The sequence below is a fragment of the Mandrillus leucophaeus genome, unplaced genomic scaffold (assembly GCF_000951045.1).
Source record: "Mandrillus leucophaeus isolate KB7577 unplaced genomic scaffold, Mleu.le_1.0 Scaffold299, whole genome shotgun sequence".
In the NCBI taxonomy this organism is placed as follows: Eukaryota; Metazoa; Chordata; class Mammalia; order Primates; family Cercopithecidae; genus Mandrillus; species Mandrillus leucophaeus.
Window position 1 is genome coordinate 246,750 of NW_012103131.1, and position 27,389 is coordinate 274,138.

Here is a 27,389-nt window from a genome sequence, read left to right on the forward strand (position 1 = left end):
AGGTGGAACATATTGAGAGGACAATGCCAGGACTGGCTACTTTCTGAAGAACCTTTGTGCAGCTCTGGGGAGGTCTGACACCCGTGTAGGCTGAGTCTCCTAGGGTGAAACCCTCTGGCTACCGTCAGCCCCTCTGTGTTGTTCTGATGGTGCTGAAGCCCAGGACACCTCCCTAGGGAGAGCACAGTCCTACACTGTGACCCAGGGGATCCATTCCTTGTTGGGCCCTTGTAGGGGAAAGGCAGCATCTGGGATGCTCAGGAGGAGCTTGGACACTCCCCAAAGCCCCTGCCTGGCTCTGCTTCATTCCTGTCTGCCCGGGCTGGTTGTGGATGACGCAGGACTGGGTGTCCTGGGGTGAGTTAGCAGGGCACAGGTGTTTGAGACTGGGGACCCTTCTGGTTACTAATCGCTTGCAGCTGTATCCATGAATACCCACCCCTACCCTGGGCTTTCCCTCTGAACCCCTCTTTGTCACCCATGGCTGGGATCTCCAACATCCCTAATCCATCTCCACTGAGTGTGAGAGTTTCGTGGCCACACTCTGTCAGGTGGCCCTGGTAAAGGACCCAGGCTTCCAGGTCCAGTCAGGAGAGAAGCCACCTTGAGGCCTCTGGCAATTTCCTGGGGACCATGGGGTGCTGTGGGGTCAACCTGCATCATCTCACTGCTTTTTCCCTGTCACCTGTGCAAGTCCCCACTTCACGTCAAGGACACAGTGGCTCAGATGAGTAAAGGGACTTCTCCTGGTGAAGGCCAAATTGGGATGGGAACTGGGTCCATAAGGCTCTAAAACCCATGTGTGGTGCTCTGTCCTCCTGCTAGTGGGGGTATCCTGAAGACCTTTGTCCCACCTGCCTCCCTCACAGGCCCTGCAATACCTGCACCAGGAGTAATCACCCACATGGGGAGGCCCTGGCACAGGCGTCCTGGGTCCAGGCACTGGGCCACCCACTGTGTGGGGTAACAGGGGATTTGTATGTGCTCCATCTGTCAGAGCTTGCTGGTGACAAGAGAAAATCAAAGGCAGGGGACAGAGACAGTGCCCAGAAACTTAAGGGGGACAGGTGACCTCCGGCTGGAGGCTGCCCTGACTTGGCCTCTTCCCGAGCATGCTGGGGCTGGAGGCTCAGCCTCCAGGAAGTGCTCGGCCTCTACAGACAGCTCTTCCACCCACATCTGGCCCATTTCTGTGCCTAGATGTCACAGCTGTTTCCTTCATTTGCGACTTCTGTTTTCCTTTTTACCCCCTTTTAGTAGATTACCATCTGTTACTAGCTAATAATTCTTCACATTCAGTATACATGTGATGGTCACAAGCAAGGGTTTAGTTCATGAGAGGAGTGGACATGTGGTTACAGACGGGGAATCATGCTTAGAAAGGGGTTCCAGGAGGCTCAAGCGCAGGAGCTGGAACAGAAGGCAGCTGGGAGTAGAAGTGGGGAGTGGTGCTTCCTGTCACCTGTTGTGGTCAGGGAGTCTGGGCTTTGGCCTTTGGCTGGTGGTTGGTGTTACAGTTGAAGATGTTGATGGCTGGATCAACACACATCACTGTTACCGTGATCCACGAAGGAGTCACATGCTCTGGAGATTTGGGGATTGCAGTAGGAAGAAACTGGTTTTCAAAAGGTCCTTTTGAGGTCACTGAGCTCAGGCCTATCTTACACAGGTCAGACAACTTTAACACAGGGAGATCCTGCCTGGCTCCTCTCACTGTCTTGGATAAATGGACAGGACAACAGGACAGGTGTCAGGACATGACACCATTTTCTGCGGTGGATGTCAACCATCCAAGCCCTCATGAGAGCTAAATGAGTGACTCCAGCTGGACAAGATCAGCTGGGCGGAAATTGGAAACGTCGTAAGAACAGTGTGCATTTTCCTTCTTGGGTGGGAGATGTGCTGGACACTTTTATTCCAATTCTCTTTCTTCTATTGCAATGCTACAAGCTAATTTCCCCCACATTCCAAAGTGAGTAATAAATATATTTAAACAAAGAATGTTTATAATTAATAATCAAAAAATATTGGTGGCAAAGAGATTATTTTTAATAGTGTACATTTATTCAAAAGTATATAAAATAACACTGTAAATTATATAATCTCACATAAAAACTCTAGAACTTGATTTGAATAACAAAACAATCTACTAAGAAAGAAATACTGCTCGTGAAGATTTTTGTGCCCACCTTTCCCAAGTCAGAGGCCCTCATTTATGTCACAACAGCAAGGTGGCAGGGCATCAAAACTGGCATACATTCTACATCCTTCACAGCACTGCAGGGCAGGACAAGACTCCATGGCAATGGTTTTGGCCTGGCTGTTCTTGGCCCACCACACCTTGTCTGGGTTGTGATTTTTTACAGCCACAGCCTCAGGGTCCTTTGCAGCTCTTGAGAAAAGACACACACAAAGCACAGGCTTAGAATTTTTCTTCTCAGTCCTTTTGTTAGAACTGTTGGGGATATTGGAAGTTTAGTGCTGAAGCCAGTCAAACATTAACACCAGTCCTACATTAAGGCTCTCTCCCCTGTCCCAAGTTCCTCTCCAATCCTTTCCTCTCCTATGATTGCTATAAACGTAAACTGAGGTTACAAAAGTAAGGGTGAGTGAATTCGCAAGCAAGGTCACCCAGCTGGTCGCTGTAGGCCCCCGAGATGCAGGAATGATGGGAAGGTGCTGCATTCAGCTGTGTCCTGGGCTCCGGGATGTGCCATTGTGAACTCCTTAGAATGGGGACACAATTGCATCTGACAACCAATCTTTCTGGTACTTAAAGGGTCTTCTCCCCAAAAATGCAATCTTCTCTGATCTACCCTCCCTTGTCCACTGTTCCCCAGGTTTTTCACACAGGTCAGCTGTCCCTGAGATCTAGAGCCCCAGTCATTTTCCCCAAGGCCACCAGAAACAAATGGAGGAATACCCTGAGAGCTCCCAACTCAGGCAAGAAGAGATCAATCCAGCCCGTCCTCCACATGAGTACAAGGCAGAGCTCATTCACGCAGTCTTCCCCTCAGAATCTGCAGCCTGCAGTGCCCAGGACAGAGGAAGGCTTGGCCAAGGTGCTGAATTAAACACCTGATGGTAAACTTAGTGAGATCCATTGACAACCAAGCAGTGCTGACACTCACAGGCCCAAGCTGAGAACATTCTAACCACCCCAGCCAGAAAGAAAAAACATAACTAGACTCAGCTGTCTTTTTGCCTTTACAAAGCTGCCTGTTCTTCTTGACCTCACCTAGGAGTACGGCCACAGCAGCAAGGAATGACCTTGCCCCAACAGGGAGCCCAGGTATCCCATTGATGGAGTGTTATCTATCCCCCTTTCTCCATGTGACTCACTTTAGTGCATTGTTTATTTTGAACATGTGACTCACTTTAGTGCGTTGTATATTTTGAAGTAAAGACAGAGCACGACAACTATCAGCAGGAGCAAGGCTGCCAGGATACCACCAGCAATGACAAGCATAATCACTGTACGGAGGTCAAAAGACTTCGATGTACCTAGGCAGAGAAGTACAAGCAAGCACTGAGCCCACGTGGCCTCCCTCCCCACACAACCACCAAGCAATGTCAATGTCAGGGGAGGAGGAAGAAACCCCAAACACAGATCTTTATGTGTGTAAAACACAAATGTCTTCCCAGGGCAGTCTAGGATCCCAAGCTGGCCCAGAGATGGAAAAAAAGAAAAAAAAAAGTCCATTTGTCAATGAAAAGGAATGGAAATGGAAATGCAAAGTCCAGAGAGAAGGCTATCAGAAGGACAAACAGTGGGAAGAATCGTTCCCTTTCACAGGTGTGATGTGCAGCTGGAAACAACAAGCAGGCCTGCAGTGGAGCTGATGGCATCACTCCCCAGCGCCTGGACCTCCTGAGCTATACTCATTTTCAGAGTCAGAAATGACCCCTCGCTGGATGTCAGGCTCAAAGTTCTTCTGTGGAAAAGACTGTGTCCAAATGTTACTGCCCCAACAATACTGAGAATATGCAAATCCATTTTGTAAATGATGCATGTTTTAGGAAAAGAACTTTACAATTCTTCCTCTGACAACTGACATTTTTCCGCCTAAATCTTAAATTCTCCCAAGAATCCAATTTGAGATAAAAAATTAGTTTAACTTTCTGAAACTGGGAAAAAGTGAGCCAGAGGAGAAGAATAAACAATCTGACTGCCAAAGCATACTTACCACCTTTTAACTCTTCATGGCTGGGTGAAAGCCAATAGTAAAAAAAAATTACAATCAAAGTAAACTTTAGGGAACGGGACATCTTATCAGGAATTTCTCAAACTTTTAATTTGAGAAAGAAAATTCTAATGATTAACATCCAAAGTTGAAGACTTCGCTTTTAGAAGCAGTCTTCCAGTAGAGCTAGCAGAATGGATATCCACAATCCAGTTCCAACTTCTGTGCCAATCAGGACACAGGCTGTGTGACATCAACACTCTGGACACCAGCTCTCTTTCATGGAGTTCTGAATTCCATTCCACTTCCAGATATATTTTAGCACCAATGGAAGTAGGTATGTCTAAATAGTCTCTTAAGCCATGTAATATTCAATCTCCCCTTTTCAGGCTTTGTTTCCCTCAGAGAAAAGTTTTAGTTAAGAGTCTGATTCCCAGAGATGCCACGTTATATTATTTTAAATGTCCACTTTTCCAAAAAGCCTATAAGAAAGTATGGCCCATAAAGGAGTAGGGGAGCAATAAATAAAAACTTTTTCTGGAAGAAGCCCAGACATTGGCCCTACTAGAAAAGACTTTTAAAGTCTTTTAAATATGTTCAAAGGAATCCACGTCCAAAAAACTAAAGGAAAATATGAAAATAATGTCTCATCATAAAAAATACCAATAAAGATAAAAATTATTAAAAAGAACCAAACAGAAATTATGGCATTGGAAACTACAATGACTGAAATGAAAAATTCACTAGAAGGGCTTAATAGCAGATGTGGATTGACAGAAGAAAGAATCAGTGAACTTGAATATAGTTGAGATTATCCAAACTGCAATACAGAAAGAAAAATAAATGGGTAAAAATGAACACAGGACTTTCGGTTTCTGTGCCAGCATGTGAAGGGCTTAGGAGTCATCATTCCCATATTCACAACAAGTAAAAAGCTGAATAAACTGACTGAAGAATCAACAACTCTTAAGTCAACCAGAAAACTGGTCACAGGGCAAACAGCCACTACCAAAACTAAAGAGAGAGGTGAATACAGAGAATCTCAGCTTAGGAGCAGAAGCCATTGCCAGAGCCAGCAACTAGTAAGAACACTTACATGGTAACTGATGTCTTCCTGGATGATGAATAGGGACTAGCATAATATTTTAAAACTCCTGAGGAGCAAATTTTGTTTTGTTTTTTGTTTTGTTTTGTTGGGTTGTGGCTCCCTTTCATGAGTCATATCTCCAGGAGTATTGCAGGAAGTCAGGGACCCCGAATGGAGGGATGAGCTGAATCCATGACAGACGAACATAAATTGTGAAGATTTCATGGACATTTATTAGTTCCCCAAATTAATACTTTTATAATTTCTTACACCTGTCTTTACTACCATCTCTGAACATAAATTGTGAAGATTTCATGGACACTTATCACTTCCTCAATCAACACCCTTGTGATTTCCCATGCCTGTCTTTACTTTAATCTCTTAATCCCATCATCTTCGTAAGCTGAGGAGGATGTATGTCGCCTCAGGACCCTGTGATGATTGCGTTAACTGCACAAATTGTTTGTAGAGCATGTGTGCTTGATCAATATGAAATCTGGGCACCTTGGAAAAAGAACGGGATAACAGCAATGTTCAGGGAACAAGAGAGATAACCTTAAAATCTAACTGCCAGTGAGCTGGGCGGAACAGAGCCATATTTCTATTCTTTCAAAAGCAAATAGGAGAAATATCGCTGAATTCTTTTTCTCAGCAAGGAACATCCCTGAGAAAGAGAATGGCCCCTGAGGGTAGGCCTCTGAAATGGCTGCTTTGGGGGTGGCTGTCTTTTATGGTCAAAGGAGAAGGGATGAAATAAGTCATGGTCTCCTGTAGCGCTCCCAGGCTTATTAGGATGAGGAAATTCCCGCCTAATAAATTTTGGTCAGCCTGGTTGTCTGCTCTCAAACCCTGTCTCCTGGTAAGATGTTATCAAGACAATGTGTACCTGAAACTTCATTAGCAATTTTAATTTTGCCCCATCCTGTAGTCTTGTGATCTTGCCCTGCCTCCATTTGCTCTGTGATATTTTATCACCTTGTGAAGCACGTGATCTCTGTGACCCATATCCTATTCGTACACTCCCTCCCTTTTTGAAAATCGCCAATAAAAACTTGCTGGTTTTACCGCTCGGGGAGCAACAGGGAACCTGCTGACATGTGATGTCTCCCCCAGACACCCAGCTTTAAAATTTCTCTCTCGTACTCTTTCCCTTTATTTCTCAGACCAGCTGACACTTACGGAAATAGAAAAGAACCCACGTTGAATATCGGGGCTGGGGTTTCCCCCAATACAGGAGCTCACCTGGTTCTTATAATGAAGACTACAGGAAAATCCCTTTATATTTTAGTCTCCACTCACACTGCAGTGGAGTTGGCCTTATTACCACTATGAGATAATAAAAGTTATGAAATTTCACCAGGCCTCCTGTGGTGCCACCCCAGAAGTTAAGTGGAAAGTTGTCTCATTACCTACTGGGTCAGAGAAGAAATCCAGACTCCCCAAGGGGTCTCCACTGATACCACAGGGGTCAGAGTTGAGTCTCTGCTCTTTATTCATCCTTCTCTGACACCACCCTGGTGGAGGAGTGCTTTGGGATACTTCTTTACTGCTTGGTAATAGTAGACTTCTAAGCTCTCTACTCAGTCTTTGCTGGTGGAGTTGGGATAAGGCCATAGTTTTTTCTATGGTGTTTGCCTAGAATGCAGAAGTTATTGTCTAAAAGTTTTCTGTCTTGTTGAATTGCCCATTTCCTGGTCTTTTGGCCAGAAAAACTAGTTTCTTGTTGGGGCTCTTTTGTCTGAACCCATTGCTGTTTCCAAGTTGCTCAATTCTTCAGCTCCAAGTTTAGGAATCTGAGACAAAAAACAAAACTTACGGAACTCACTACCATGCTATTACTTTGATCCCAAGGTCCCTAGCTAGCCTTCCTTCTTCTCTCCACCTATTCAAGCCTTATGTTTGTTTTCTATATAATATCCATGGATTTTAGTTGTACTTAGGAAGAATAAAAGTATCTCTTCCCCTAATATGTGAAATTTTTAAATCAGTCCTCTGGTTAAAAGCCACAGCCTCTGCACCAACCCTACACTTGCTCAATCCTGAAAATGAGTGTCTCCTTAAATTGTGTACCCTGGGCCCTTCGCATGTGTTATCCAGCCCATATCTTGACATAACATCTTTCCAACCTCATCTCCCTCTGTGTTACCCCACACCCCATGTATTTTCATGCCTCTGACCTGGTTAGATGGCCCTCCCTGTCCCTCACCTCCTCTATCTGCTGAAATACCATCCCGCAAGACTTCAATAAAATGCTACGTTCTTATAAAACCTTCACTGATTTCCGTCTTTCTCCCTCTCGTGTTAATTGTCCTCTCCCTATGTATCCATGCCCTTTGTTTGTGCCTATATGGAAATTTGAATTGTTGACTAGGTGTAGTGGTTCATGCCTGTAATCCCAGCACTTTGGGAGGGTGGGGCAAGAGGACTGGATTGAGCCCAGGAGTTTGAGATCAGCCTTGGCAATATGATGAGACCCTATCTCTACAGAAAATTTTAAAAATGAAAATGAAAATAAATTAGCCAGGTGTGGTAGCAGATGTCTGTAGTCCCTACTTGGGTTCAGAGGGATATAACCCTAAATAAGCTTAGTTATCATTAAGGAGCTAGGGCCTGTGGACCCTCACCATGGGGGTGACTACTTCATCTCTCGGTTTCCTTCTATTTCTGTGGTTACTTGATTGCTGTTTGATAGTCTGTGGGCTTGTGCATTTAAAGTTTGCTTTTTCAAGGTGTTTGTGAGCTCCATGGGGGCAGGAGCTCTGCAACCCTAGGTATCAGAGAACCTGCAACCGATTAGGTGCTGGCACATGTTATGATCATTGACCGAAATCTGAATCTTGTCAATCTGGCACTCATCACTTTCTCCAACTGAACCTCTAAATTTAGACAGTGCAGTGACTCAGACATAGCAGTTAAACCCTGACTAATATTATTTCATTGATTAAAAAGAATGCATACTTTCTACATTGCTTATAAGTCACCAACATTTAACTACTTCCAATGTGTTTCAGTAATATCTTTCTGAGTTGTAGTGAAGACAACCAGGAGGCAATAACTAAAACCTCTGTTTGAAAGATGAGGAAACCGAAGCTCAGAGAGTGGAAGTGACTCCCTTGGGTCACACAGCAAGTAACTGGCAGCAAAGAAACTAGGACCTGGTTCTATAATCCTTCCCTCCATCTCCTGCTTCCCAAGTCCAATGCTCTTCCACCCCCAGCCTTCCTGAACCTTCTGAAATGATGTGTTGTTCCCCATTCCCAGTCCCCCAACTCTATTATTCAAAGGCTGTGATTTTGGCTGTCAGCTGAAAGATCTGCAAATAAATCTAGTTGCATTTTATCTAAGGAAGGGGCTGATTTTTGTGTTGATGTTTTCATTCAAAGCAGTATCTCACTGATGATTTACATGTGGTGACTACTCAAGAGTACTGAGAGGAACGGGGCCATGTGTTCCAGACGGCAAAAGGTAGGCAGCAACTGTGCTCAGAATCAGTGAGTTCAACTTTGCAAAATGCAATTCCTGATACAGGGGCTGGCCTTTTCTCTACGGAAATTCTCTGTAATTCATATCCACAAGGACTTTCACCCAAGTCAGTTATTTGCAAACTGCCCATCCTGTGACTAACACCTGAGTCAAATGGTTGCAAACACCCTGAAGCATGCTAAATTGCATCTCTGGAGACAGAAGCATCCTGGATCCAAAACTACATAAGCCTGTGAGCTCCCTACTTGACCCAGTTCCCATCTCTGTGCCTCCTCCACAGCTCTTTCTGCTCTGCTCCCGGAAAACTCATCTTTACCTTCAGACTCTTGGTGCAGATGGGGACCTTGCTATGGCACTGGCAACTGCCGTGAGAAGAGCTGGGTTTTGTCCCAGAGAGAGGATCTCCTTAACTGAATCCTTTATTCTCAGAGAAATAAAAATTGTGGTGAACAACATGCAATCGGATTTTATGAACTGCCAAGGTTTGAAGAGTTTCTGTGTCTTTGTAAAATCCAAATGGCACATTTTACTATATGTCCCAGAACCAGATTACACCTCTCTTCCCATCTCCCAAATTCCCATCCAATCATTCCCTCCAAAACTTTATGACTGTAAAATCAGTTTTAAAAGAACCAAAGAGAAAAAACTGCAAACTCAGTGATGGATTACCGTGTTCTACCTTATCAGTGCCTGTCTAGGTGATCAATGCAGATCCCCCAGAGGTGCAGGTATGACAAGGAAGGTCACAATCTACCAAGCACTGGGCTCTGGGATCTGCCCTCTAACTCGCAGGCTTAACTTTCACAAAATGTGACAAGACTGAGTCTGTCAAACCAACCTCTCATTTCTTGGGAGGCATTCTTCTCCATACTCACATGATTCAAGAGAAGTAACAGTTCATCTTATTTCACCTGCATACATAATGGCTCCTCTGCTCCAGGAAGGGCAAGAAACATTTCAAAAAGAGCTCCAACTTCATCATGGGTCAGACATCCTCTTGTCAGGCATCCTCCAGGGTCTTCCAAGTGCAGCTTCCCATCTCACCATCTCTTAGGCAACTGGAGAGGGGAAAAGAGAACAGCTCAAGAACTCTGTAGCTCAGCAAAGGGGAGATCATTCAGTTTGTCAGTTTTTTCAGTCTATAGTGCCTCAGACAGAGGGAGAGCTCAGCTAACATGCTGAGTTAAACACCCAATAGGAAACTCAATTATTTAAAGTGACACCAAGGCAGTGCTGACACACAGAGCCACCAGGCTGAGAACATTTTATTTACAAGCTCACAGCCCCAAGCCAGAAGGTAAAAAAGCCAAGAGTGTACACAAACATGCCTTTGCCTTTCAACCTCTCCTGCTGTTCTTGACATGAACCATATGTGGCTGCCACAGCAAGGAATGCCCCTGCGGAAGCAGAGAGTGTCCAGGTATCCCATTTGAAGGGATGTCCCTCATTGTTAAGTGACTCACATCTTTGCCATGGCACATTAGAAAGGGACACAATCAGCACAGGGGCAGCAACCAGGACGAGACCAAAACCAACTATAATCTCTGTCCCAAGACCAGCAGTCTCAACGTTTATATGGATAGACACCCAACTTGTGGTGGCTTACTTTGTGAAAAGCCAAATATCCTCTATGAGGAGCTAAGCAGGCAGTGCCAACGATGTTCCCTGTGTAGCAAACAAGCAACCTCTCCTGCTGTTCTTGACCTGAACCATCTGTGGCTGCTGCTGCAAGGAGTGACCCTGCTGAAGCAGAGAGTGTCAGCGTGGGGAGTCAGCAGTGCCTGCCTTCAAGGGATCAGCCTAGGGGAGGTCCATAAAGCCCTGATTCTGCAGCTCAATCCCAACAAGAACGGCCTTTCACACTGGAAAGACCAGACAGCAAAAGTATCTGAATATCTTTCCCACTTTCAGTGTGCTGAGGCCTCAGTCTCAGTCTAGCCATGCTGGGGAGTCTCCAGGGGTCTCTCCTTCTTTCCCTGGGCCTCAATCAGGACTGCAGAAGCATCCTTACTTGCCCCAAAGGTTCCTTCTCCAGCCCCCTCTCCCCTGGACAGACCCAATGCATGTTGCAAAGAGATGTAGACAGTGATTACAGATCGATCTTCATTTCACCTGGACTGAGAAAAATCACCCTGGGTTACTGCTGCTTCCCTCAGCCACTATCTCCCTCCCTCCACTTCCCACCTCTAAACACCAGTGGTCTCATGATGTCCCCAAGCTGCCAGCCCCTAGAGCCAGGCCCAGTCCTGCATTTACATTTCACTGGATGGACACAAACAGAATTTGGTTGCTTGTGACTATAGGAATGAGGTTCCTATTTCTTGCTGGCTGATGGCCCAAAGGCACTCTTAGCTCCTACAGGCCACCCACTCACAGGCCCTCTCACTCAAGGCAGTTTACTTCTCCTTCCAGGCTGGTAGGAAAGCCTCTCTCTGATGCTCCACCCACCTTCTGTAAAAGGGCTCACCTAATAAGGTCAGGTCTACCCAGATAATCTTGGATGTTGTTGCCAGGGCTCTTTACCAACATCTCCTGACTGTTTTTCCGTTTCCTGGTTTCATTTTCAGGCTGGCCCCCTCCACATACTGGGCCAGTGTCAACTACAAGCCCACATCCTTAAAATCTCTGATCTAAAAAGGAGAGAGATAATGTCCTTTTCCAGGGTCCACAAATCCTACAAAAGGAGTCTGGTCTTCCCTGGATCACCTGCCCTTCAATTGTACCAGTCCCTGTGGAAAAAGGGACAAGGGCCCATGATCTTATTCAGGTCAGGGTCACATGCACTGTCACTGATAACTCCTGCCACAATCACAGTGGATAAGCGGTGAAGCTCATCCCCAAGGGAAAGGGATTCCAAGCCAACTGAAACAACACATGTTCACTGTAGAAAGCAAGAGTGAAAAACATGAAGTTGTTGAAAATGTTTAGCATTACAGTAATTTTATTCTGATCATTTAATACAAGAAAGCCAAATAGGAATTCAAATTTTCAACTTTACTTTTGGTATTGATGAATAATGAAGAACCTTAGCTTCCTCATATTTCCACAGTTCGTTGGAGTTAAAACAATCAGGTATTACATATTTCACTTGCTTTTTTAAAAGTTCTCCTAAAAAGCTGTGAGAATTCTACACCAGCATGGGTCACTGTTGCATAATATCACTGAGGTCTGTTGTGTGTACTACTTTTCACCAGCAAAGGAAAAATGAAGGATTTTTTGAGTAACTTTTGTATACATATTTAGGTACTACACTTTTACTAATAAAAGTAACTTTGACAAGAAAAAACATCTTGTATTACTGCGGTGCATGTTACAATTAATGAGACAATATTAATATATTAACTAAGTTTGGTAATTTTATTCAGTTTTCTCACTCTGTGTTGTACAGTCCTATAGGTTTTGACAAATGCATGTATCCACCATTATAGTATCACATACAGATTAATTTTGCCCCCAAAATCCCATGCTTCACTTATTCAACATTACCCTTCTCCCTTCCCCCTGCCATACCCTGCCAACCATTCTTTTAATTGTTCCTGTAGTTTTGCCTTATCCAGAATGTTACATAGTTGGAACCATATAGTATGTAGCCTTTTAAGGCTAACTTGTTACAACTGGCAATAGTCACTTAAGGTTTCTTCATGTCATTTTGTTACTTGACAGCTCATTTATTTTCATCATGGAATAATATTCTATTATATGAAAATACCAGTTCTTTATTTACCTACTGAAGGACATCTTAGTTGCTTCCAGCTTTTGCCAGTTATGAATAAAGCTACTATACAAATTCATGTGCAGGTGTTTGTGTACCCACAGATTTTCAGCTCAGCAGGATAAATAACTAGGAGTCCAACTGCTGAGTCATATGTACCATTTAAAATTCCAGCCAGCAGTGAATGAGAATTCCTGGTGCTATGCATACCCACTGGCATCATTTGGTATTGTCAGGTTTTGTTTTTTTATTTTAGCCATTCTAATACATACTTGTTAAGTATGATGTTAGCTGTAGGTTGTTTGTACACGTTCTTTATTAACTTGAAGAAGTTCCCATCTATTCCTAGTTTCCTGAGTATTTTTTTTAATGATGAATGGGTGCTGAATTTTGTCAAATCCTCTTTTCTGCATCTATTGATATGATTTTTATTCTTTTATTCTTTATGTGATAGGTTGCACTAATTGGTTTTCAATATTGAATGAGAAACATACAAGAATACCTTACCCACCTGGAGTAACTCTTACTTGGTGTTGATATATAATACTTTTTCTACTTGTTGGATTCTATTTGATATTTTGTTGAGGATTTTTGCATCTGTGTTCATGAGAGGTATTGGTCTGTATGTTTCCATTCTCCTAATGATTTTATTTTGCTTTGGTGTTAGGGTAATGCTGGCCTCATATAATGAATTAGGAAGTGTGTTCTGTGCTTCTATTTTCTGGATAAAACTGCAGAAAATTTGTATTATTTCTGCCACAAATGTTTGGGAAAATTCACAAGTGAACTCATGTGGTCCTGGTGCTTTATTTTTTGAAAGGGTAATTATTATTATTATTATTATTTTACTAGATATAGGCCTATTTAGATTATATATTTCTCCTTTCTAAGTTTGGGTACATTGTGTCTTTTAAGAAATTGATCCATTTCATCTGTCATCAAATTCAGAGACAGCTGTTCGTATTATTCTGTTTTTATCCCCCCCCCCTTTTTTTTTTTTTTGAGATGGAGTCTCACTCGTCGCCCAGGCTAAAGTGCAGTAGAGCAATCTTGGCTCACTGCAACCTCTGCCTCCCGGGTTCAAGAGATTCTCCTGCCTCAGCCTCCTGAGTAGCTGGGACTACAGGCGCGTGTCACCACACCTGACTAGTTTTTTATTTTTAGTAGAGATGGGGTTTCACCATATTGGCCACGCTGGTCTCTTAACTCCTGACCTCAGGGGATCTGCCCAGCTCAGCCTCCCAAAGTGCTGGTATTACAGGCATGAGCCACCGCACCCGACCTCCCTTTTTATCCTTTTAATGCCTGTGGAATCAATACTAATGGTCCTGCTTTCATTTCTAACATTAATAATTTGTATCTTCTTTTTTAGCCTTCCCAGAGGCTTATCAACTTTATCTGTCTTTTTAAAGAACCAGTTTTTTATTTCATTTATTTTTTCTGTCAATTTCATTGATTTTTGCTGATTTTTATTATGTCTTCTCTTCTGCTTGCTTTACATATACAGACATACCTCGTTTTACTGCGCTTCACTGTACTGTGCCTCATAGATACTGCATGTTTTGTGAACTAAAGAATTCTGGCAATTCTGTATTAAGAAGGTCTATCAGCATCATTTTTCAAACAGCATGTTCTTACTTGTGTCTCTGCTGTAACATTTTGGTAATCCTTACAATATTTCAAACTTTTGCTTTATTATTATATATGTTATGGTGATCTGTGATCAGCAATCTTTGATGTTACTATTGCCATTGTTTTGGTCCACCATAAATCATGACCCTATAACATGGCAGACTTAATCAACAAATTGTGTTCTCAGTATTCCACTGACTGCCATTCCCTCATCTCTCTCCCTCTTCTCAGGCCTCCCTATTCCCTGAGACACAAAAATATCAAAATGATAACAATTAATAACCCTACAATAGTCTCTAAGTGTTCAAATGAAAGGAAGAGTCACATACGTCATACTTTAAATCAAAAGCTAGAAATGATTAAGCTTAGTAAGTAAGGCATGTTGAAAACCCAGATAGGCTGAAAACTAGGCCTCTTGCATGAAACAGTTACCAAGTTGGAATGCAAAGGAAAAGTTCTCAAAGGAAATTAAAAGTGCTACTCCAGTGAACACACAGATAAGAATGCAAAATGGCTTTATTGCCGATATGAATGAAGTTTTAGTGGTCTGGATAGAAGATCAAACCAGCCACAACATTCCCTTAAGCCAAAACCTAATCCACAGCAATGCCCTAACTCTCTTCAATTCTGTGAAAGCTAAGAAAGGTAAGGAAACTGCATAAGAACAGATTGAATCTAACAGAGGTCAGTTCATGAGATTTTAAAAAATAAACCATCTCCATAACATAAAAGTGCAAGGTGAAACAGGAAGTGTTGATGTAGAAGGTACAGCAAGTTATCCAGAAGCTCTAGCTAGGATAATTCTTGAAGGTGGCCACATTTAACAATGGATTTTCAGTATAGATGAACACAGACTTCTATATGACAAAGATGCCCTTTAGGACTTGCATAGCTAGAGAGGTCAATGCCTGGCTTCAAAGCTGATTCTGACTCAAAAGGCAGGCTGACTTTGTCACTGGGGACTTATATAGCTGATGACTTCAAGTTTAAGCCAACACTCATTTACCATTCTGAAAATCCTAGGACTCTTAAGAATTATGCTAAATCTGCTCTGTCTTTGCTTTATACATGGAACAACTAAACCAGGATGACAACACATTGGTTTACTGAATATTTTAAGCTCCCTGCTTTGACCTCCTGCTCAGAAAAAATGTTTGTTTCAATACATTAGTGCTAACTAATGCCCAAGAGTTTGGATGGCAATGTACAAGGAGATTAATGTTTTCATGTCTACCAATACAACATCCATTCCGCAGCCCATGGATCAAGGAGTAATTTCAACTTTCAAGTCTTATTGTAGAAGAAATACATTTCATAAGGCTTTAGTTGCCATAGATAGCAATTTCTCACAGTATCTCTTAGGTATGCCTATATATTGCTCTTCTTTCTCTCGTTTCTTAAGGTGAAAGCTCACATAATTGATTTTAGATCATTCTTTTCCAACATGTACTCAATACTCTCCGTTTCCCTCTAAGCACTGCTCTTGTTGAATTCTACAAATTCTGATGAGTTGTATTTTCACTTTCATTTAGTTTGAAATACTTTTAAATTTCTCTTGAAACTTCTTTGAGCTAAGTGTTATTTTAGAAGCATGTCTGTTAATCTCCAAATATTTTAGGATTTTTCAAGTATTTTTGTTATGAATTTCTAATTAAATACCATTGTGATCTGGGAACATACTTTGTATAATTTCTATTCTTTTAAATTTGTTAAGGGGTGTTTTATAGCCTGGAATATGCTCTATCTTGGTAAATGTTCCAGAAGTGTTTCAGAAAAATGTGTATTCTGCTATTGCTGAAGTGTCCTATTAATATCAATTAGATCCAGTGGACACACGGTACTATTCAGTTCAACTATATTCTTACTGATTTTCTGCATGCTGAAACTGTCAACTACTGATTCAGGGTTGTTGAAGTCTCCAACATTAATAGTGAATTTGTCTATTTCTCTTTGCAGTTCTATCAATTTTTGCTTCACATAGTTGATGCTCTGTTGTTAGGTAGATATACATTAAGGATTTTATTTTGCCTTCATTTATTCCTTCTCTGATGCTCTTCCTTTATGTAGATCCAAGTTCATGACCTTGGATCATTTTCCTTCCCTCTGAAGAACTTATTTTATTGCAACATAGGTTTATCACTGACAAATTCCCTCAGTTTTTGTTTGAGAAAATCTTTAAGTATCCTTCATTTCTGAAAGATAATTCTTGCGGATACATTCTAGGTTGGTGGGGTTTCTCTTTCAACATTGTAAATATTTCACTCCAGTCCCTTCTTGCTTGGTTTCTAATCAGAAATGTAATTCTCATTCTTGTTCCTCTATAGCATGTATTTTTTCCTCTGGTTCCTTTCAGTGACTTTCTCTTTGACTTTAGTTTTCCACATCTTGAATATAATATGCCTAGGTACAGATTAAGCTTGAAAAACCTACGGCCTGCGGGCTGTATATAGCCCTGGACGGCTCTGAATGCAACTCAACACAAATTTGTAAACTTTCTTAAAACAGCATGAGGGGTTTTTTTTTTTGCAATTTTTAAGTTCATCAGCCATTGTTAGCATTAGTGCCTTTTATGTGTGGCCCAAGACAATTCTTCTTCCAGTGTGGCCCAGGAACACCCCTGGTATAGACCTTTTGGTATTTATCTTGCTTGGTATTCCCTGAGTTTCCTGCTCTAAGAGTGGGTTTGGTGTCATTAATTTTGGATAATTCCCAACCATTATTGTCTCACATATTTCTTCCACTCTTTTCTCTTTCTTCTCCTTCTGGTATTACCATTATACATGTTATTACAAGTTTTGTAACTGTCCAACAGTTCTTGGATGGTCTACTTTTTCATCCTCTATTTTCTTTGCTTTTCATTTGAAGAAGTTTTTATTAACAGTTCTTCAAGCTCATTTATTCTTTGGCCTGCCCAGTCTCCTGATAAACCCATCAAAGGCATTTATTTGTCACACTGTTTTTTGACTTGTATCATTTCCTTTTAAATCTTCCTTAGCGTTTCCATATCTCTACTTACATTACCCTTTTACTCTTGCCTGCTATCTGCTTTTCCATTAGAGCCCTTAATATATTAATCATAGCTACCTTAAATTCCCTACTTGAGAATTACAAAATCTGCATCATATGTAAGAATGGTTCTGATATCTCCTTTGTCTCTTGTTCTTTCTTGCCTTTTAGCATGCTTTGTAAATTTTTGTTGAAAGCTAGACATAATATATCTGGAGGAATGTATAGAAACTGAGGTAATCAGGCTACTTGATTCATGTCAATCTGGCTGGAAGTTAGGCTGTGTTTAATGTTTGCTGTAGTTATCGGTGTCAGAGGCTTCAATCTACTATTCTTGCTTTGAGTTTTCACATTGTCATTGTCTTTGGGTTTCCCCCGAAACTCCTTTTAAATAAAATGTAGTCTGATAATAATGGGTCACAGCTGGCACTAGGGAAAGGCAGTCTCCTAATTTAACAAAACCCTGAAACTGGCGATCAACAGCTTGCTGATAAGATCTCAGGAGTTGGGCAAGTGGGTTCAAGCATGTGCACTAAGAGGCAAAATGGCAGAGTTTAACTGGTATATGACCTTCTAAGAACATTTAATGGGTAAGAGAAGAATGCTTCAAGTAAGCACGCATACAACTCCAGTGAACACACTACGCATATGGCCCTGCCCTAGTGCTGGCACGCCACTGAGCATGCGGACCACCCACCCTGAGGGAAGAATTAGGCAAGAAGTAATGAAACCCCGGAAGCCTGTCAACATATAAGACCCAAAGTCAAAGGTCCAACCACGCACTTGATTTCTCAAGGCACTTGCTTGGCCCTCTTCCAAGTGTACTTTTACTTGCTTTTGTTCCATTTAGAAAGCTTTTAAATAAATTTTTCCTCCTGCCCTAAAACTTGCCTTGGTCTCTCACTCTGCCTTATGACCCTTGATCGAATTCTTTCTTCTGACAAGAATTAAGGTTGCTGCAGCCCCCTGCAGATTCACCACCACTAACAACAGGAAAGCTAGAGGGGGCTGGAGGCTTCTAATTGCCCTTTCCCTACAACAGATGAGGCTCTGGTAAAGTAGTTTCCCTTGAGAGAAGGCTTTTGTTAGGGAAAATGCTGAGGGCAGTTTTCAAAATGGTTACTTTGCCCCCTCCTGCACAAAGCAAGAGGGAGTTTTAATCCAATCCTTGTCCTAAGAATCTGCTGAAGCTCTGAAAGGTAAAACTCCCAAAAGTGTAAGGGCACCATATGAGTGGTCTCCCAGGAGTTTCTAACTCTCAAGCTAATTCACACTCAGTCTCCAGCAAGTCATCAATGACCATTTTAAGTGTTCCTACCATTTACTGCTTCATGAGGATTTCTGTTCCTAGCATGCTGATCTCAGTTGTGATTTTCTGCATTTGCCTATCCAATTTTGGGGTGGCCATTTGCTTTGTGACCTCCATTATCTGATGGATATTTTAAAGGCTGTTAATGTTCCATTTGTTTAGCTTTTTTCTTGTGAGGACAGTTGTGATTGACTTCTAAACAGCTGTTTACATGTCACAGATGAAACCAGAAGTGTTAAAAAATAAGAAATAGCACACAAAAACAAAAACTTTCTGGAATATTCAATATTTTGAGAGTAAAAGGTCCTGGGACTAAAGTGTTTGATTGCCACTATGCAAAGGAACTCTGTTAGCAACAGTAGATACATATATGATTCTACTCTAAATTCTACAACAAGTTATATGTAATAAATTTCTCTTTAAAACAGTCAAGCAAAAAAATACATTGTGATATTGGTGGAATGATTTCAAAGATATGCTTTATTCTTTATTTCAAGTGAAAAAATAAAAATAAAGCAAAAAATACCATTTGCCATTCATGACAAGAGTAATTTAAAATTGAGGTCACCTAGGCACCAGCACAACACCCTGGCTTTGTAACCATTTGAAGGGTTCTTTCTGCCTGCAACACAAAGACCATGGCATTGTAGTAAAGAAAGAGATTAATAGACATGAGGCCAGCCACACCATGAGGGAGACAGATTTAGTACTCAAATCATTCTCATCCAAAGCTTATAGGTTAGGAATTTTTCAGAGGCAGTTTGGGGGAAGTGGTGGAGGTCACTAGGCTTGCTGCTGATTAGTTGGGACAGAGATCAAATCATAAGGGGTGAAGCTGTCCTCTTGCGCATTGAATCACTTCTGGGTGGGGCCATAGGAATGGTGGGTGTCAGACATGCAAAAAAACCTGAAAAGATATCTCAAAAGGTCAATCTGCAATAGTGGTGTTATCTGCAGGAATAATGGGGGAAGTTGCATATCTTATAACCTTCTGAATAATGACTGATAATAGCTCATGTCTGCACCTTAGCAGGACCCAGGCTCCTCTCCTCCTGCCAGCCTGATGCAAAAGCAGTTGAGTTTGCGGGAAGGCCTATTATAATTTAAACTGCAGCCTAAATGTCCCAAAAGCCCAAGAATAATCAAGGAAAGATTAGGGGTGGGTTAGCTCAGACCTCTTTCACTGTCATAATTTTCTCACTAACTTTTGCAAAGTTTTTTCAGCTTTGAAAATAAGATTGGATTTGCCAGTTTCACTTCTTCCTACTCCTCTCATACTGTGATAGAGTTCCCAAACAACCTCTATTGCTATCTCTATCAATTCCATACAACAAACCTATACTCAATCTCTACTAGGCACAAAACAATTCCTAATTTCAACAACTGTACAGATGACTGGGAAAACAAACGTGAGAATTATTTAGTAAAGCTCCATACCACCAGAGAATTATAGTATCTAAAAACTCTAAGTGTAGCAGAGAGAAATTACTGACAAATTCTCAAACAGTGTGAAAGGCTGTGCTTGGCACTAAATGATGAACAGGATTTTTCTTGCTATCCAAAAGAAGGGGCATTCTAGGTAGAAGGAAAAGCATGTACAAAAGCAGGTGGGTCTAGGAAGCAGGCATAAGCCAAGGATAAAGGGCTTTGTATGTCTGTTAAGAAGTAATGGTGGCCAGGTGCGGTGGCTCACGCTTGTAATCCCAGCATTTTGAGGGGCCAAGGCGGGTGGATCACTTGAAGCCAGGAGTTTGAGACCAGCCTGGTCAACATGGCAAAACCCTGTCTCTCCTAAAAATACAAAAATTATCTGAGCCTGGTGGTGCACGCCTGTAGTCCCAGCTACTCGGGAGGCTGAGGCAGGAGAATCGCTTGAACCCAAGAGGAGTGGGTTGCAGGAGCCGAGATCACACCACTGCACTCCAGCCCGGGTGACAGAGTGAAACTCCATCTCAAAAAAAAGTAATGGTGATGGCGATTCAGTCAGAAAGCATCAAGCACCAGGACAATCGATAAAAGAGTAGAGGGCAGTGCAGAAAATGAAATGCAAGTGAGGAGATAATGGCTATTGACCAGTAAAGAAACTCCTGGAATTGTTCCGATGAAAGCTAGTATTTCAAAACAGAGGCAGAGATGGAGAAAGACAGGACAGTTTTTCTTTAAAAACCAAAAGTAAAACAAGACTGGGTGATATACTGAACATACGAGATTGAAAGAAAGGGGAGACGACAAGATGCTGTAGGTTTTCCGCCTTATTTAAGGAAGTCAAAAATCCAGCTTATAGTATTGATCTTGCTCATGAAGTTTCAGATAGGTAATTCTAAAAAGCCTATTTTCCTTTAGACTGTCCAGTTATGATAACATGTATCAAAGCTAACTTATGACCACAATGGGCAGGGCATAAAGAACAGAAAGTCTGGGGTACACAACTTAGAATGCATCTGGAGTACAAAAGGAAAAAAGAGGCGAGATCCACTTCCTATCCCATGGGGCATCTGGAAAACTCCCTCAACTTAGAATGCATCTGGAGTACAAAAGGAAAAAAGAGGCGAGATCCACTTCCTATCCCATGGGGCATCTGGAAAACTCCCTCAGGCGACCGCTCCATCCAAACACCTGGGATCTTTCTCAGCCTTCTGATTTCTGTCACGAGGGCGTCCAGCACAGTCCTGGCAGCGCCGTAGGATCAGGGAGCATCAGCTGAGATGGCAACTGGCAAAGGCCCGTGTGGCCCAACACCCACCACTAACGCCGTTCAGTATCTACCTCAACTCCCCTCTAACGCGAGAATGTGTGTGAGGGAGGCAGGGAGAGTTCGGAGTAAAATTAACCCGAATCGACAGCGCGTCTGCCGCGCTAGCTGCCACAAATGCTGCAGACCCGACGGAGTGGAGCCAGAAAAGGCTCTGGCGTCCACTCGGGAGAGAACAAGGTCAGGAGTCCGTCCTGCACATCACGTAGAGCGAAGAGACCACACCTACCTGACCACAGATGCTCCCCATCGCCCAGCAACCGTGGTCCATGCTGCCTGCTACTTGTCCACCGCCGGCGTCGAAAAACCACCCTGATGCCCGCGCGCAGTGCACCGCGCCTGCGCATAGTCTCCAGAGGCTGAGCGCGGGTTGCCAGTGCGCATGCTCGGCTCTTTCGCGCTTCCTGGGCACCATTTGAACTCCGTTGAGTCTAGTTGGTTTATGCGCATGCGTGTCTCTGGTGTCTGTTCTCACCAAAGCCAGAAGCGGCTGGCGTTTGAAATGGTATCAGCCGGGAGTCGCTCTGCCTGCGCGTTTCTACGCTACACTGGCCGACACTCAAGCACTGGCAGAGAGGTTCCGGGGCTGGCCTGGCAGGAGGCGGCGCAATGGACACGCGGTCCGAGGACGGGGGCCTCAACCGCCAACCCACGCTTGCCTCTTCCTGGGATGCCATCTGCAGGCGAGGCCCTGACTCACAGCCTCCTCACCCGGGCCGGTCTCGGCGCCCGCGACTTCGACTGGGAGGAGCTGCTGGCGCCACCTGCTCCAGGGTGCGCCGGGCCGCCGGGGACCGGGTCGCTGCGCTCTGCGACTGCCGCGCTCCTCGGGGAGCCGTGAGGGTCTGAGCCCGGAATCCAGGGAGCAGTTGGTGTCAGGTCTCTGCGGGGAAGGGGGGCTGCGAGGTAGGGGCGAGGACCGGGGTGGGCGGAGGCGGGGTGGGTCTGGCCAGGAAGTACCCGAGGCCCCGGGGCATGAGCGGGGGAAGGTGACCAGGACTCGGAATTTCATAAACGTCCCCGTCAGGCGTGACAGGTCGTCAGGGCTGCTAAGTCAGTCCGCCCATCTACCCTGAAACAAGCCACCTCCTCTTCACCACCCCAGGCTGTGTAAAAAGCCCAGCTATCTACGACCGCCGTCGACTTAATTTCGAAAAAAGATACACTTTGTCTTTTATTATTGTGTTCTGTTCCTACTGCTATGCACACATTAGGGATCCAGTAATTTATCCGAGAATCAATTTCAGGGGACTGAGTAGAAGGTTGATGATTGAGGAAAAAATAGAGGGGGAAGCCCTGATGTGTGATGACTCCATTTCCTTATGAATTCTGTGTTGAGCATTTGTTAGAGTAGACCCCACGGCCTAACAAGTGGGTTATGAGCCATGTTCAGAGACTATACTGTGTGATGTTTTCACCTGTTTTCCTAGCCAGGATCTGGTGATTTAGAAGAGAAGCTTGAACAACCAAGATGAAAACCCCTGCTTCCTTTACCTGAGGTGTGGCCCCGATGGAGGTGAAGAAATCGCTTCTATTGGCATTTTAAGTTCAGCAAGAAACATGGAAGTGTACTTAGGAGAGGAGTACTGTGGAACCAGTAGGGGCAAGAATGTTTGTACTGTCCTGGATGACAGGTGTGTGGCTTGTACACAGGAAAAAAGTGTTCTTCTGAATTGGTGTTTTTATTGTCTTCACCTTTTGCAATATTGATTGATTCTCTGACATTGATGCTTACATTAGAGAAGAGAAGATAAAAACCTACTATGGGCATAGAAAGTTAGACCATTAAAGCATATTCTAGGCAATCTAGTTCAGCTTCCTCATTTTTAGGAATGCGGAAATTTAGAGCTAATAAAGGGGAGGTGAGCCTGGAGAGGGTCATACTAGTTAAAGTGTCCAGACAAGAGTGCAGTCCTTATTTCTGCTTCTTGACTCTCTCCATAAACTCACGATGGTCTGTTTTCCAGAAATTAATTTGACAGTCAGTCTGGAACTTTGATCATGTATTTTGTAAGGAACCTACAAGCCCAAGGTTGTGCCACACCAGCCTATTTAGTCCATACTCAATGTGTTATAGTTTGATCTTTTCTCTAGTCCCTTATAGGAATCAACTACACTAATCTCGCCTTAATATAAATCAAAACGTCAATTATTTTCTATATTGTGCATATTAGAAATAATAAATACATGACACAGTGTTATTAATGAGGTCACTTGAGAAGGGATCTCAACTGTTTGTCCCCTACCAGGCAAACTGAATCTCATAATTTAAAATGACCTGGAAACAATTTATTTTTTACTGCAGCTGTTTAAAATGATAATTTTTACAAGTGAAAAAATTTTTATTCTATTTTATTTTTAGTAAACACGAAATTATTTTCTACAAAAATTACTTAATAGTGGCATCCTCCACTCATGCCTGTAAAATAAAGGTAGGTCATCATTAAATTTTAACTAATTTGACAATTGTGAATGTTTACGTATAATATACGTACTGTTGGTTTGTTCATACAGTTAGTCCAACTTGGTCCCTGTTTATATGAAACTATGGTGCCAAGAAAACCACGTTTTGGCTCCATTATATTTTAAAAGACAAGAATTAGAGAAGTTGCAGAGAAAAGCACCTAAAATCTATTTGGACTGGTACCTTGAATATGAAAAATATTGTTGAGGTGAACTTTAGTAATGTCATCAGAGTCTAAGAGTACTGAGCTACAAATAGCCCAAAGTAGTAATGCAATTCTGTTACTCACTGGCTGAGTGACCTTGGGAAAATCCCTACATTTCCTTGGACCTACTTCATGGGTAAATTAGAGGACTAAAGAAAATAAAGCATTGTATTCTCTTTGTCTCCACATTACTTCATACAGGGTTGTGAGACTTACTTTAAGGAAAAAGTTGGCCGGGCATGGTGACTCACGCCTGTAATCCTAGCACTTTGGGAGGCCAAGGCAGGGTGATTCCTCGAGCCCAGGAGTTTGAGACCAGCGTGGGTGTCTTAGGGAGACCCTGTCTCAAAACAGAAAAAAAGAATAAAAAGAATAAGGAAAAAGTTAATGATTTTTGTAGCAGGCAGGTAACAAACTTACAGATCAGATTGTTCCAAGACATTGTTTGAGGTAGTATATATTAATAGCTTCCAAAGTCACTTAAATAAAGTAATTTATTCAACAAATATTTGAGTGCCTACTGATACCAGATACAGACAGTAGCAGGCATTTAGGAAGCAGCAGTAATAAAATAAAATGGAGCGACTACCCTTGTGTTGCTTATATTCAGATGGGATGAGACAGGTAATGAGCACACTCTGAATAAAACTGTGTTTTATTTGGTGGTGAGAAAGGCTATAAGGATTAAGAAGCAGAAAGGAGATAATAGGGAGGATGAGAGGCGAGTGTTTAAATTTAAGTGTTTCCTTAACTGTGAAGGACTGTCACGTCTTTGGTGCCATGGGTTGGCATTGACCTGGGTCTTTGGGTGACATATGGTTCTGTGGGTCTCTCTGAAGATGAATATTTTTTGTAACTATTCTATGGAAGTATGTGTGAGTACAAAGGGTCATTTCATTTAGGAAAATCCCAAGCTGCCTAAAGCTTATTCTGAGGCAGCAGAATATGAAAGTTAAAAAAATAGTTACTGATGCATATTTCAAATACTTACTCAGTGGTAGGTACTGGAAAGTTTAGCACATAATCACAGCCACCGTGTGAAATCATTGATATTATCCTCCCTCATATGAATTCTGATTCGTGTTTTGGCATTTGCTCAGGATCATACAGGCTATACAGAGCAAACTCATAATTGAACTCCGGTTTATCTCATTCTAAATCCTGTTTCCTTTCCACTTTGCTACTGTTTTCGGTGCCACACATGAAATGTGTTTTGGTTCATACACACGGATGAAGAGAGGCAGCATAAAGCATTGGAGAGGGCACTGTTACAACAGCCAGAAGAACTAGGTTCTAAGCCAGACTTTTACTAATTGGGTAATCCTTTGACAAAGTAGAAAATTACCTCAAACTTCATCTTTTTAAATGTGTAAACCAGTGGGTTACGTGAGACCATCTTGACTCTGCCTATAATTCTAAATGGCTCATTTATATTAGTAATTCAGTAAACACTTTGAATAGGCTTCTAAACACCCTTATTTTGTGTTAAAGAATATTACAGTAAGCTGCTGTGTGTTAAAGTCTCAGATTGACATAGTTTATTTTGAGTTGCTTAAATAAATGCAACTTTAATTTTACCTTCTTTCGTGTATTTAGTATTTTTTTTAGTTTAAAAATGATGTTCTCTTATATAAATTGTTCTTCTGAGTTTCATAATAAATCGAAACCTCTGACCATTACTGTATTAGGGAGAACTTGAAAATATATTTAAAGTTTATATTTGTTTTCCTGAATACTTTACTCTTGCTGATAATACAAGGAAGTGACCTTAAATGGTGAATATTGTTTAATATTATTATTTGTTTTTCTGAAGTTTGTATTGTAATAGTTGCTCTCCTTTGGTGAAAGGCAGTGTGTGTTCATCAGTAAAGCTGTGATACACATGAGAGGAGTTTGAGCAAATTTTTCAACAAGCTCTCTGGCTCTAAAATCAAGAGTAGACCTAGACAGGATCCAAACCACAACGGAGTCCATGGGGTCAAAGTTATGTCCTGGAGCTCAGCAATTGATGAATATGGTTAGGTTTCAGCAGTCGATAAGTAGAAATGGATGACTTTCCAGATACCATTAAAAATTTCAAAATAATGGCTTTTTATAAGTACATGTAGTGATGTAAATTTTTTCTTTGAAATTTTGTAATTGATTTAACTGTTATCGTTATTTACTTGTGTAAAAAATAACATTTCATAGACTTACCCTCCTACAAAATATTTTGACTACAAATCTTCACACTTTTTCATGAATTCATTCACACATTCATTCAGCAAGTATTTATTAAGCACCTTAGTGGACAAGGCACTAGTTTGAGTACATTTCAGGATGCAAAGATGATCAGTTTATAATTTGTCTTTAAGGATTTACATTCTAGAACATATAAATGAGGAAGGATGAAGAAGATTAGGAAAGGCTCACTAAAGGAAGTGGTATTTTTATCTAGGCCTGTAAAGGACAGGATTAGGCAAGTAAATTTGGAAGGAGGCCAATTCAGACAAAAAATTGGGTGAATAAAATCTTCAATGCTAGAAGAATTGGATGTAGCTGAGGAATGAGTAGTAGTTCATTTCTCTGAAAAAGAAGGGTAATAGGGGAAGTTTAAAGTAGATTTCAGCTAGGTCATAGTGAGAGCTTTGAATGCTACTTCATTTATTTTTTGAGATGGAATCTCGCTCTGTTGCTCAGCTGGAGTGCAGTGGCACGACCGCAGCTCACTGAGAATGAGGGTCTAAGATTGAACATAGTAACATGATGCTGGATGGTGAAATGCTAAAACAATGAAACTGTTGGGACTTTACAACTAACTTAATATTGGTGTTGTGGGAGAAAAATAGAATCAGATGTGAAATTGAGGCTTTAAGGATGGCAGCACCAATAATCTAAATTCAACCCAAGGAAGGAGGATACCTGAGGGGAAGAAAAGTTTAGTTTTGGGAATATTGAGTTTTAGCTCTGAATAAAACATTCCCTGAAAGGATGTTGCAAACATCTGAAAACAGAGGATTAGGAGAAATGGAATGAACCTTTAGTGGCTGGAAGGGAAGTTTAGTGGTGTACCCACAGTAGCTGACGGAGTGTGGTGAAGGGAGGAACTGAAGCAAGGAAGAGAGACCCTTGGAGAGTAGCTGCATATGTGCAGATACAGGGAGAGGAAAAAAGGAACCAGAAATGTAGGAGGCAGCAGTGTGATAGAGTAGCAAGAGAAAGAATTTGATGTCAGGTAAAATTACCTCAAGCTCTTTTCCTGTCTCCTCTTAATTCTGCATCCTTTGGGCAAGTTGATTCTTTTTTTTTTTTTTTTTTTTTTTTTTTTTTTTTTTTTTTGAGACGGAGTCTCGCTCTGTAGCCCAGGCTGGAATGCAGTGGCCGGATCTCAGCTCACTGCAAGCTCCGCCTCCCGGGTTTACGCCATTCTCCTGCCTCAGCCTCCCGAGTGCTGGGATTACAGGCGCCCGCCACCTCGCCCGGCTAGTTTTTTTTTTTTATTTTTTAGTAGAGACGGGGTTTCACCGGGTTAGCCAGGATGGTCTCGATCTGCTGACCTCGTGATCCGCCCATCTC

At 42.2% G+C, this 27,389-nt stretch overlaps 2 protein-coding genes across 3 annotated transcripts in view; both read right to left on the reverse strand.

The window, feature by feature from the left end:
• The window catches only part of CUZD1 (CUB and zona pellucida-like domains 1), a 36,860-nt gene extending 15,317 nt beyond the window's left edge, over nucleotides 1-21,543 (reverse strand). Inside the window, exons 1-2 of the mRNA XM_011986397.1 lie at nucleotides 21,395-21,543; nucleotides 9,666-9,812 (exon numbers count right to left, since the gene is read on the reverse strand). The gene's annotated coding sequence lies outside the window, so the exon portion shown is untranslated. The remainder of the gene's footprint in view (nucleotides 1-9,665; nucleotides 9,813-21,394) is intronic.
• On the reverse strand, nucleotides 2,043-21,553 carry FAM24B (family with sequence similarity 24, member B). Of its 2 annotated transcripts, none has more exons than XM_011986396.1 (4): nucleotides 21,395-21,553; nucleotides 9,666-9,812; nucleotides 3,378-3,474; nucleotides 2,043-2,392 (listed from the first exon to the last, which is right to left on the reverse strand). In XM_011986396.1, exons 2-4 carry the CDS (start codon nucleotides 9,673-9,675, stop codon nucleotides 2,200-2,202), a joined length of 300 nt encoding a protein of 99 aa, XP_011841786.1. In that variant the 5' UTR covers nucleotides 9,676-9,812; nucleotides 21,395-21,553; the 3' UTR covers nucleotides 2,043-2,199. The 2 variants fall into 2 exon arrangements, with proteins under 2 accessions (XP_011841786.1, XP_011841785.1); XM_011986395.1 differs by having other exon boundaries at nucleotides 3,378-3,504.
• Nucleotides 21,554-27,389: the final 5,836 nt, after the last annotated feature.

Bases quoted from the DNA above. Each gene is read 5' to 3' on its own strand.
- FAM24B (XM_011986395.1), bottom strand. The intron at 2,393-3,377 runs GTGAGTCACATG...TCTTTTCTCAAG, and splicing joins AAAATATACAACGCACTAAA to AGCTGCAAAGGACCCTGAGG.